The 12,877-nt window shown below is 44.0% G+C and overlaps 2 protein-coding genes across 5 annotated transcripts in view; one reads left to right on the top strand and one right to left on the bottom strand.

Annotated features, from left to right (window-relative positions):
- Positions 1-6,259, bottom strand: part of FBXO16 (F-box protein 16) — a 52,990-nt gene extending 46,731 nt beyond the window's left edge. For 2 of the 3 annotated variants that reach the window (XM_036314420.1, XM_036314422.1), the window contains exon 1: positions 5,940-6,259. In XM_036314420.1, the coding sequence (XP_036170313.1) occupies positions 5,940-6,053 (114 nt within the window). In that variant the 5' untranslated portion in view covers positions 6,054-6,259. Of the gene's footprint in view, positions 1-1,320; positions 1,457-5,939 lie in introns of all 3 variants that reach the window. The other variant, XM_036314421.1, reaches the window with a different exon arrangement.
- A 3,432-nt stretch (positions 6,260-9,691) lies between these two features.
- The window catches only part of FZD3 (frizzled class receptor 3), a 104,112-nt gene continuing 100,926 nt past the window's right edge, over positions 9,692-12,877 (top strand). For both annotated transcript variants that reach the window (XM_036314417.1, XM_036314416.1), the window contains exon 1: positions 9,692-9,837. The gene's annotated coding sequence lies outside the window, so the exon portion shown is untranslated. The remainder of the gene's footprint in view (positions 9,838-12,877) is intronic.

Raw genomic sequence — 12,877 nt, 5'->3', positions numbered from 1 at the left:
TACCCTCTCCTCTCTCATAGCCTACCCTCTCCTCTCTCATAGCCTACCCTCTCCTCTCTCATAGCCTACCCTCTCCTCTCTCATAGCCTACCCTCTCCTCTCTCATAGCCTACCCTCTCCTCTCTCATAGCCTACCCTCTCCTCTCTCATAGCCTACCCTCTCCTCTCTCATAGCCTACCCTCTCCTCTCTCATAGCCTACCCTCTCCTCTCTCATAGCCCACCCTCTCCTCTCTCATAGCCTACCCTCTCCTCCCTCATAGCCTACCCTCTCCTCTCTCATAGCCTACCCTCTCCTCTCTAGTGGTTCCAGCAGAGAACCAGTGATAGAAGAAAAAAAGCATTTGGAGTAAGAGAGAGGAGCAGGGACTAGAGCAGCGGTTCTCAACCTGTGGGTCGCGACCCCTTTGGCTGTCGAACGACCCTTTCACAGGGGTCGCCTAAGACCATCCTGCATATCAGATATTTACATTACGATTCATAACAGTAGCAACATTACAGTTATGAAGTAGCAACGAAAATAATTTTATGGTTGGGTCACAACATGAGGAACTGTATTTAAAGGGCCAGAAGGTTGAGAACCACTGGACTAGAGGAAAGAACAAATCTAAGAAATTTTCATCGCAGGTAGGGACTCTGTGTCTATTGCCAGCCTTGTCCACATAGCAAGGGCTCAATAAAAAATTTCTGAAAAAAAAAGTCTTCATTTTTTTTCATCCATTACATTCCTAAACAATTGGTATTCATATTTTGATATTCAAACTTTTAATACTTTTATTTATTTATATTTTAATTGACTTTTTAAAAATATTTTTTATTGATTTCAGAGAAAAAGGGAAAGGAAGAGAGAGATAGAAACATCAATGATGAGAGAGAATCATTGATTGGCTCTCTCCTGCACGCCCCCTACTGGGATCGAGCCCAAAACCCAGGCATGCACCCTTGACCAGAATCAAACCTGGGACCCTTCAGTCTGCAGGCTGATGCTCTATCCACTGAGCCAAACTGGCTAGGGTAATTTAGAGAAAGAGGAAGGGGGAAAGAGGGGGAGGGATAAAGGGAGAGGGGGAAGAGAAAGAGAGAGAGAGAGAGAGAGAGAGAGAGAGAGAGAGAGAGAGAGAGAGATTGAGATTTGTTGTCCCACTTATTTATATATATATATATATTCATTGGTTGATTCTTGTATGTGCCCTGACCAGGGATCAAACCCACAACCTTGGCATATCAGGATGATGCTCCAACTGAGCTACCTGGCCAGGGCAATACTTTTTTCCTCCTTTGAGGCATGAATGCAACTAATAAAATAGCTCTGGTCACTTACCCGGTCGTTCAAAAGCTTATGGTTTAAGGGTGTCCAGGTACTCATCTTTGTCTGCATTTTGGGACCATCCGTGCTTTTTGGAGGTGCAAATGCCATCATGAAATAACTGGGTATTCTTCTATAAGAAAAACTATACCTATCAGAAGAAATGAAACATATCTTCTCACACTACTAAAAATACCAATACCATACAATCTTTTAGTATGTTGAGAGAAGGGATTGAAGGGAAGAACACTTGCTGGGAGCACTTTCTATGTATGCTCAATTGAAGTTCATAACAATCTAAAGTTCATTACACGCTCTGCCCAAAATTATACAGACTGGAACTGGAAATCAGACTCAAGTCTATTTAACTCTATTTTCATTGGACCACAGAGGGAAATCAAGAATCACTCCTAGCTAAGAATATACCATATTGGCTTGGAAAGAAGAGGTATTTTAATTTATAAAATCATAGTGCACTATGAAACACTCCACCCTTGTCCCGTGTGATTGTCTACCTCCCCTTTCAACTTTCTGACATCTAAATAACAAGGGTTCTACCTTGATACCATACTTAAGAAGTCGAGTGATGCAATATACAACACTAAGCATTTAGAGATGGACTGTTTTGAGTTTATTGAGGGAAATGTGCTGTTTTTCAATGCCCAGTATATATTTGCCTTCATTTGATGAAAGCACTATAATTTCCATGAGGAATTGCCTTTCCCTCATTGTTTAGAGTTTGCTGGGTCGGTTAATCAAAGTGGCCTCCCCTTCCCTGGTTACAAGACGGAGCTAGGCCAGTTGAGATTGACGCTGGCTTATCCTTACTTTACAGCAGAGGTGGGCATTCAAAGTAGCACTGGTACTCTGCTAGGCTGTTCCTGCTGCCTCATCCCTCAGAAGCCTCTGGCCTTGTCCATTTCGTGAGCCACATGACATCCTTGCAATAAACTTCCTCTTTTGCTTACATTAGCTAGGATCTGTTTCTATTACTTACAACCAAAAATGTTCACCTCGTATGGGTTTGATCCTGGTTCTACAACTTAGTAACTGTATAACTTTTTGCAAGTTATTTAATCCACCTGAGCTTCAGTTTCCTCATTTGTCAAATGAGACTGTATATATATGTCTACACCAGGGGTGTGGGCCTTTTTTCTGCCAAGGGCCATTTGGATATTTATTTTATTTTTAAAAAATACATTTTAATTTATTTTTAAAAATACATTTTTATTTATTAGGGAGAGGGAGAGAGAGATAGAAACATCAATGATGAGAGAGAATCATTGATCAGCTGCCTCCTGCATGCTCCCTACCAGGCATGTTCCCTTGACTGGAATCGAACCTGGGACCCTTCAGTCTGTAGGCCAACGCTCTATCCACTGAGCCAAACCAGGTAGGGCTGGATATTTATAATATCATTTGTGGGCCATACAAAATGATTGACTTAAAAATTAGCCTGCTATATTTGGTCAAACATTTAATGAACTCAGCCCTAATGCCTTAGCAGGGCCAGACCAAATGACTTCACGGGCCTTATATGGCCCTTGGACTGGACATTCCCCACCCGTGATCTATACTCAACTGCCTCTGTGAATATTACAGAATAAGGATCCAGCAGACTGCCTGACAGATAGGTGGCCTCAATAAGTAGTGACATCCTTGCAGTCTTTCTTAGAACTTCCTATCATTCACAATCGTTCAAAGAGTGCCTAAATACCTGTCCTTTAGAGGGCCATGACCAAATATTTCAAGGTGGAAAACAGTTACAGCAGATTGATGCTAGTGTCAATGTATATCCTCCATGTTTCCGCCCTCCTTCCTCTCTGAAGGTGGGCTTCATGTTGAAAGGCACTGGTGATGACTAAAGGGATCAGGGCTTGTCTGTCTGATCTATGGGTTCCAAAAATTATTCAATAGCAGCAAATATTGGACAATTAAAAAACAACAACAGTCATCCGTTTTAGGCTTATATGGAGCTCCCCCAAATGCTAGATCTGAAATTTTTGAGGCTTTCACTAGACATGTAATACTATCTCTCAGGTTTAAGTTGTAGGTGAAGATAAAGCCACTGTTTTCGAACCTCAGTGTGGTCATTAGACAATACCTTCCTGCAGTTACCTGCTGCCATCATACCACTGGGACAAAGGGGGCTCAGATCAACCCTCACGTCCTTCTCAGCCCCCTAACAGCCAATTATCTAAGTCACACCTATTTGGCTAAGTTGCAAAAGGCATAAGAAATGACTTCATTGCAGTATTATTAATTGGCAGCTATAAAAGTACATGTGAGTAGGCAAATTACAGATACAAAGCATGGTCACCGAGTCTAGATCTGCCTAGTTAAAAACTACATATTTCTTTTTTGTTGTTGTTGCTATTTATCTACATTTGACCTTCCTTCTTATTAAACCAGGTGTCTTTAATTTTTCTTTGAGGGTCAAATAACTCTTTGAGAATGTGATGAAAGCGATGAATTTTCTCCCTAGAAAAATGCACATGAACATAAAATTTTGCTTACCCCAGGTTAAAAACTCCTGCTGTAAGCCAAGAAACTCTCTCTCTTCCCACTTTGTATAGGAAAAAAGCTAGGCAAAAATTTTGAATTAGGACAAAGGAGCTTTTCTAGGACCTCCCCAAGGCCCCGCACTGATTGTTTTTTCCCCCTGGTTCCTCAAAGCTAGAAATTATTTGAACAAGGCTTTCTTCAAATCAGCCTGAGGGAAATTGGTATTCAGGAGGTGGGCCTGGCCAGGAGAAACAGCCCTCTTGGTAATACAGTCCTGCTGAAGCATGAAAATGGGGTGTCCTACCCTGTCTTTTGTCATCATTCTTTCACAATTTTCCTCCTCTCTTCATACCAGAAAATAGGCAGTGTGCATATCTGCATGCACACACATGTTCACGGTATAGACCACTCAGGGCTATTATAAAGACAGACGCTTTTAGATAACATACACAAAAATAATTGCCCCCACTCCATCAACAAGACAAAGTAAGTTTTTCCCCCTCCTTCCACATCTAAAGCTTGCTGGTGCTATTTTTGTGACCTCTTTCCTCCTTCATGGCTGTTCCTGAATGTTTACTTTTAATTTTTCTTTGGAATAAAAAGGAAGAAAAAGGACCTATGGCCTTAGCCCCCAACGTATGGTTCTATTTCCATGTTTAACAGCAAGGATGGATCCTCCTGTAAAGTTCCAGGGGCCACACATCTCTAATTCCATCTTCCAAGTCATTTTTCATACTGTCACCATTACTCAACTTTGCTTAGGACCTGTTAGGCCTGTATTAGAGGTATAAAGGTATGAGTTTCTACTTTAATGGAGCTTATAGTCCACTATTAGAGAGTTTCCTCTTTGACAAATAAAAATTACATATATTTGAAGTGTACAAGGTGATGTTTTGGTATATGTATACATTGTGAAATGAACACTCAAACTATTTAATTATTACCATGTTAATTTTCTCAGTATGAAGTAGGGGTGTGTGTGTGTGTGTGTGTGTGTGTGTGTGTGTGTGTTGTGAACACTTAAGATCTACTTTCTTAGTAAATTTCAAACATACATTATATTATCTATAGTCACCATGCTATATATTAGGTCTCCAGAACTTATTCATCTTATAACTGAAAGCTTGTACCTTTTGATCGATATTTCCTCTCTCTCCTACCCCCCGCCCCGCCACACACACACACACACACACACACACACACACACACACACTCTCCATTCCACCTCTGGTGACCACCATTCTACTTAGGGAGGGTTTTTTTGTTTTGTTTATTTGTGTGTGTTTTTTAAAGACAAGTTATTTAATCATCTCCCTTTTCAGCTCAAAAACCTTCAGAGGCTTGCTAATGGATACAGAATATCCAGATTTCTTAGCATGCAAGTCCAGGTCCACTATGAATTTACCTCAATCTACCTTTTGAGCCTCATTCTCCTGTCTCTCCCTTCATACACTATCTGCCCAGATGCACGAACTTCCAATCCCTCTGAGAAAACAACATGAAATTTTGATGTTTCTTTGCTTATGTGGTTCTCCAAGACTGTTCGTTTGAATCTCAATCTCATAGTACATAATAAATGCTCAATAAATATTTGTTAAATCAGCTGAATGAATGAATGCAACAGTGGAGGGCACAGTTTAAGGATTAAAACTAGTGAAAATATAGGGCGAAACTCAGAATATTATGAACTGAGCGCTGGGATTATACTCAGGATTATCAAGTTTTTATTTGGAGTTGACAGAGCAGAATAGAATTGAGTTTCTCTGCTAACACACAAGTCACTCATTGTGTACACGGCAGTATCATTAGAGAAGGGAACCTCAGATATTATCAGGAAAGTATCAGGCAATAGGGTATGGTTAGATTTAAATACTAATTCATCTTATAGTCAACTAATTAGAAAGCAAAAACCGTAATACAATAAAAAGAGCTGGTTCTTGATAGGCAAAGAAATTATTATTTGTTAATTTTCTCAGTATGAAGCACCTGGCATTTAAACTGCAGCTGAAACGGAGCAAAATGCAATCCCCAGGAGCACTGACAAGGCTTGTGAGAGGCCCAGGGGGACCTGCGAGTGGAGCTCTGCAAAGAGAGTCTCCATCTTTTTCATGCACTACCCACTGCCTCACCTCTTTTAGCGGGACTCCCTCGTCAAGCCTCAAGCGCTGGTGTTGCCATAGCTGCTTTTTTTCTTTGACTTTGCCCAGCCCCCACCCTCCAGCTTCCATTAGTCCAATCATCATCTATAAATCCTTTCGCTGGCATCCGGGGTCTCTTAGGCAACAATGTGTGGTCTCTTGATTGGCCAGGAGATCCAGGAGGGCTGGCTCCAAAATTAGGCACAGGGATACAACGAAAAAGTGAGCGTGCCAAGAAGGTGGGAGGGGGTGCCATCTCCCAATATAATGCAGAGAAAGATAGATGCAGCCAATTCCGGAAACAAGCAGCATTGAAAGCTCTCATTCAAGACACATTTGTTTCCCAAATCAGGCCAACCTCCTGAACATGCCCAATTATATTGCTCTGGTCACTCCGAGGCTCCGAAATATAAACTCCGTTTTTCCGGGTTTTAAGAGTGGCCAACAGGTAAAAGAGGGTTGGAGGAAAAAGAATTCCCGACTGGCTCAATACAGAATGGCACCTACGACAGGAAGTGGAAGGACGTGGGAAAATTGCCTAACACACAAACTCACAAATGCTTCAACAGGAATGTTAATTGATCGGATTATTAAAGGAATTCAGGCTGCCTGACAGATACGTCCCGGAACCAGCAGATGGCATGCCTTAATAAGAATAATTCCAAACGTGGGAAATTTTACAATTCGGTCTAATTTAATTAAATGTTTTGAGCACCCACCATGTAATCAGGGGCAGAGTGAGAATGCAAGGATAAAAAAAGAATCTAATGAGGAAGACTGGAAAATACAAAGGGTAAATAATGTGAGGCCCCCAGTGATAACTGCTGTGATAGAACTACCAGTATAAAGTGCTGGAGAATCACCCAAAATTCAAAATTTCTGGATGGAGCTCCTTAGTAAATGTGAAGGAATTCTTATGCACAGCAGCTAACAAAAACAAAACAAAAACATCTTCCCCCCCAAAGCAAAAAAGACTTTCCTCACTAAAATAGATAAGAATATACTCTCCTCCAACGTAAACAACTGTAAACCCTACGTTTGCATTGTGTTTCACAGTTTTAAAATAGGCAGTATTTGTATATCTCTAATTTAAACAGAAACCAAAACATGAAGCTCATAAAGATGGATTTCCTTGAGTTAACTAAGAACCTGTAAGCGGCTAAACTGAAATTAGAACCTAGGTAGTCTGAATTCCAGACTAGTGGTTTTTTTCACATGACCAGGTTGTATGTATATGAATAAACAAAGCCTTAGGTGGTGGAGGGTGGCCTAGGGGAGGTATGTAAATGCAGCACTAAATTACCAGTTAACATTAATGGTTTCAAAACGAGTTCATCCAGAAAGAGACCAGTTTTAACAACATACTGTGAGAGAGCTGTCTCTCTGTGAAGTGCCCGCTCATTAAAGCCTCTCTATTGGTGGTTACAACATGGAATGAAAGAGAGATGGGATAAAAGAGAGCATCGCACTTTATCCCTGTTGGATTTTAAGATTTTTATCCCTGAAAATAAGGTTCCTTCAGTCTATCCTCTTAACTAGTACCCTTCGAGACTCCCCTTCTCCAGCATCTCATCAGTCTAACTGCTAATCCCCACTCCCCACAGCCTGAAGGACACCATTCACCCTGTCCTCATAGTAAGCATACCAGCTCAATGTCCACAAAACTTTAACATTACTCTTAAATGAAATATTTCAAACATAAAGCTTAGAGATTTGCATAAGAAAAACCCTTGTAGTCCCACCAAGATTTAAAAAAATATATTAACATTTTTGTTTCCTGTGTGTGATTAATAGTTGAAACCTTTTTTGTATACTTTCCAGATCTCATTTCCCTCCTGGCTTGCCCTAGAGGGCAACACTGAGAAATTGTCCATTTTTTAATACTATATACATACATATATATCCTCATAAACAATATGGCTAGGTGTAATATAAACAGGTAAAATAATTTACATAGCTTGTAATTTGCTTGTTTCACTGTTATATTTCTGAGATTTAGTCATGTTGATACATTCAGTGATAATTTCTACATCTTTTCTACCTCTCCTTGTGAACTATGATATGTCCTACCCCTGACAGTTTTCAAAGGACACTGTGTAAATTGCATAGAAATTCATATAGCTGCACATCTCCACAGGCTCTGCAAATACAAGGAATCTTGAAATATAGGGTGTCCCAAAAATATATACACACACTTTGAATAATAGTAAATGCAATGTTTTATTAGAATACATTTCATTTTCAAAATTTAGCTATCAGCTGTTAAAGTGTGTACATATTTTGGGGGCATCCCCTGTATATAAAGCAGGCACACACAGTTTTTCACATATGATATTTGCCTCCTAATGACCCTCAGTAAAGGCAGTGTTGGCTCCACAAGACACATTGGCTTGCTTATAAGCAGCCTAAGGATCAACATTATATTTTTTAAATGGTACTGCACAAGAATGTGCTTATTAGGAAAATTGAAAATGTCATTTATATCTCATTTATTATGCTTTTCCCCAAAACTCACGTTTTTAGGTTTTTTTGTTTCTTAATCCTCACTAGAGGATATTTTCCCATTGATTTTTAGAAGGAGTGTAAGGGAGGGGGGAGAGAGAGAGAGAGAGAGAGAGAGAGAGAGAGAGAGAGAAACATCACAGGCGCTGCAGGGCCCGGATTGAGGTTGAGCCTGCAACCAAGGTGTGTGCCCTTGACCTGAATGGATCCCGGGACCTTCAGTCCGCAGGCCAACGCTCGGTCCACTGAGCCAAACTGGTTAGAGCCCATAGCTCATCTTTTGATGTTAAACTACACTTATGGCTGTCTAAGCTTAGTAGTCAATATTTATTTAACATTTATTGAGCTGTGGTAAAATACACATAACATACAATTTACCATTTTAACCATTTTTAAGTGTGCATTTGGGTAGTGTTCGGGACATTCGCATTCCTGTGTTGCCAAGAGAACAAAATGATGCCTCTGAAGTCAGGTTGAAAGGGAGGAAAAGGAAGAGCAAGAACAGTGGGTACAACAACAGCTTTAGCCTTGAATGAACGTAGACCGTCGCGAAGACGCTGCGTGGCTTTGGGCGAGTCATTTAATCTTCCTGGGTGTTTTTCCTCGTCTGAAAAACGAGGTTGGGTTTAGATGATCTCTAAGGACATGTTTATCCCTAAAATTGTTTATGTAGAAAAAGAGAAGGGAAGCATTTTCTAAGGAGCAAAAAGGTGGGGAGTGCGGTCAATACCCACAATCTGCACCTGTTCCCGAAGGTCTGGGCAGAGAGGCTCTGTACCGTGCCAGATGCCCTGCTCGTTGCTGTCGGCGTGGAGCTCTGCACCATGCCCGTTGTCGACCTCTCCCTGCGCGCAGTGCCACCCGGAGCACTCGGGGACCTGCCTCTCGACCACCTCCAATGCCCGGCTCCCACGCTCCCACTTTCCTTCTCAGAGCAGGTTTTGGCGGTCTTGCCAAACCAGCATCATAGGCTTGGGGTGATGAGAGTCCCCGCGCCGTCTCAGCCGGAGAGGGGAGAGAGCTTTGCAAAGAGGGCTGAGCGCATTTAACACCGACGCTTGCAGAGCCGTGAACGACTCCGCGGGCCTAGCCCGGCTCGAGGCAACACCCAGGGCGCGGGGCGGAGAACAACCCAACGCGCGCAGTCGGCCCCGCGCGGCGGGGCTCAAAATGGGAGCGCTCGGCCGCGCGTGCGCAGCGCGCCGGCGCCGTGCGTGCGCGCGCGTGCGCGTTCCCCGGGCCGCGCGCCCAGACGCTCGGGGAAGCTCGCGGTTGCTCCGGGGCGCGCGCCGGCGGTCCTCGCTCGCTCGCTTTACCTGGCGGACCCGCGGCCGTACGCGGCCGGCGCTGCAGCCCTCGCCTCGGAGCCCGGGCCCCGCGGTGTGAGGTGAGCACGGAGGCGTGCGGTCTCCCGGCGGGGTTAGCGGGCCGAGGGCGCGGGGAGTGTAGGGAGCGAGGAGGTGCCGCCGCGGTTGCCCGCTCCTCTTACCCTTTTGCTGAGGAGCCACCAGCGGCCCCGCCACCTCCTCCTCCGGGATCGTGATTCTCGTCGCGGCCAAAACAAAAGCTTTCCGCGCCGGGCTGAGGCCGGGGGTCGGACAGGCTTCTGGAGGTCGGCGGCGGTTCTGGGGGGTACGGAGGAGCCGAGCTGGGGGCGCGGGGGGGGGGGCAGGTGCCCGGGGAGATGATTCACCCTCGCTGTCCTCAGCCCGCGCTGGGCAACCTGTGCGAGTGCGGACCGCGGCGCCCTCTCCGCCGCCCCGGCCCGAGCCCCTCTCGGGAGACGGTGCGGGACGGAGCCCGCTGTCGGGGTCGGCGCCGCGGAGGCGTGTGGCGCTCCCCGCCCGCCCGCCCGCCGGGAGCGTGGGCGGAGGACGCGGCCGCAGCCGGGGGAGGACAATGCACCGAGGGCTTCGGCGCCCCGGGCCGCTGGGGCCGGCGGGAGACCCGCGGCAGAATGGCCCCCGGCCCGGCGGACCCCGTTTTCGCATTCAGCCGACCTCTTGTTTCCCAGCCCTAAAAGTTGTCCCCTCCATCCCGTCAGGGAGCCCAAGTCGCTCTCCCTTCCCAGATGCCCCCCCCCCCCCCCAGCTGCACCCTTTTATGCCCTGTGTTTCCCATGGCATAAGTACTCCTGGGTAATTAGCCTTCGAAATAAAGGCGCTGTGACACTATTTAAAATCATCATTTTAACATCTTCCGAGAGCTTCGGTGTCGGGAGTCTTGGATGAGGTGCCTCCTCTGTGAGAGAAAGAGCCCTCCCCCCTCCCCCCTTACCCCCCTAACAAAAGCACTTGCGGTTCGTGTAGCCCTGGGGTGGACTGGGAGTGGACGTGCATCCCCCTACAGAGGGGGTCCAGCGTCTCGCCCGGCACAAATGGGAATTTGAATTTCGGTTCCCTGCTGAATTGGGGCAGATGCAGCAGCAGCAGAGCAGAATGGCAGTTCTGTGAACGTCTGCCACAGGAAAGTATCCAAACAAAACCTCGTTTTGTCAAAGTTTGGGTAGACCTGCCATGCCCGTGTGTGGGAATTGAGCCCTTTTGCAAGGCCCGTGGAACCAGGAGCAAGGAAACAAAGACCTGCCTGACACGGGGGGTGCTCCCTCCCGCTGCAGCCTTCTTTTAGCCTTGAGTGGTGTGTGGCCGCCTGAAGAATAAACCCGTAGTTCTGCTCGGAAGAAGCACTTACTCCTCAAGATAATGCTTTCCGTCTGTACTTTTCAGCAAATCAATACTATCCCCCCCCCCCCGAACAGCGGTTCTCAACCTGTGGGTCGCGACCATCGGAAAACACAGGGCATATCAGATATTTACATTACGATTTATAACAGTAGCAAAATTACAGTTATGAAGTAGAAAATAATTTTATGGTTGGGGGTCACCACAACATGAGGAACTGTATTAAAGGGTCGCGGCATTAGGAAGGTTGAGAACCACTGCTCTAGAAAAAAAAAAATTGTTTTTACTTGACCTACCAAACCACAGCATAAAGGTGGAAAGATGCAGGGTTAGGAGAGGAGGAAAGGGGTGTAAAAGCTTAACTGGGCGGGCTTGGAAGGCTAGAGCGGAGGATAAAATATAACGACTGTAAAGTGCTTGTCTTTACCACGTTGCCTTTTATTTAGTGCAAGAACAGGTGCCTCCTGCACCCATGAAACACTTTGAAACTATATCTTGAAAACAAGCATTTCATAACGCCTCCCATCCTACCTTCTCTGTCCTCCTCCTGTTCTTTTCTCATTCACTACTAATATTCTCCACCTCCCCATCCCTCCTAAATCTGTAACACTGCCCCATTAATAGAAAAAGAAAAGACTATAGACTCTTTTCCTCATCTTAGCTACTATATTCCCTTGAGCTTTATTTTGTGCTTTGAACGTTTAGGTGGATTTTTGGGGGGGGGGGGCAGGGGGAGTTCCATGATTGAGATATTTGAAGTAGGGAGGGAATTTAATAGTAAAGTTCACACTTTTTTTGTTGTTGTTGTTTAGTACAGTGTGAAAGCTTTATCATTGGGGAAGGAGAGACGAGTTTTTAACTCACAATAAATTCTCTGTTTCCCTCTTGACAGGAAAAAAATTTCTCTAAGCAACTTAAATTTTGTATTAGTTTGTTAGTAAAGCCATACGATATTATATTCAGAACTTATTGTGAGCATATTAGTTTGTTGATATTAGAATGCTGTTGATTTTCTTTTCTTTATGAGACAGGTGGCAGGAAACAGCTCCTATCACCTGTCAGGGGAGAGTGGTGTTGGCCTCAAGTTTGTTTTTTTTTAATCCCTAAAACTGTAGAATTGTAGTTACTTAAAGCTGAAACTGCCCACAAAAAGAGTAATAACACAAATAAAAAGAATGGTTTGGAAAATACATACTGGAGAAATTATTCAATATAGATTTTTGAAAAGATATGCGGCAGGGTTTGAGGAAATGAAGACTTTTAATAGTGACATTTCCATAGGGCCAGTAGTAAATGTTTGAAGAGTAAGAACTTTTCACTGGCCAGGGATGGAGTTTTACGGACTGTATGTCAAAATTACTTCCTCTGCTTTCCAATTCATTATGTTGAAAAGTATTGACAGTTTGGATGGATCCAAGGAGTGTGTTGCAAATGAAGTTTTAGATGAATATTATTTGGCAAGAGGGCTTTAAAGAACAAATACTGGTCCCTAAATTTTATGTTACTGAAATAATTTTATAGTCAAAGCATATAAACCATATAACCTTGCTAAGGGGAAAGTCAGGGACTCGATATTAGAGAATTTTCTGATGAACAGATTTTACTCAACAGGGAAGCAAGCTGGGCCAGAATTTCAGCCTGATTTTTTTTTTTTTTTTTTAGTCTAAAATCTGGCTTTTAACTTTCCACTTTTGTTTTCAGGTTGGTTTTAAAAGATATTCTGCTTTTCTTTAATCTTAAAATAAT

The sequence above is a fragment of the Myotis myotis genome, unplaced genomic scaffold, assembly GCF_014108235.1.
Source record: "Myotis myotis isolate mMyoMyo1 unplaced genomic scaffold, mMyoMyo1.p scaffold_m19_p_6, whole genome shotgun sequence".
In the NCBI taxonomy this organism is placed as follows: Eukaryota; Metazoa; Chordata; class Mammalia; order Chiroptera; family Vespertilionidae; genus Myotis; species Myotis myotis.
This window is presented reverse-complemented; position numbering and strand designations above follow the sequence as displayed.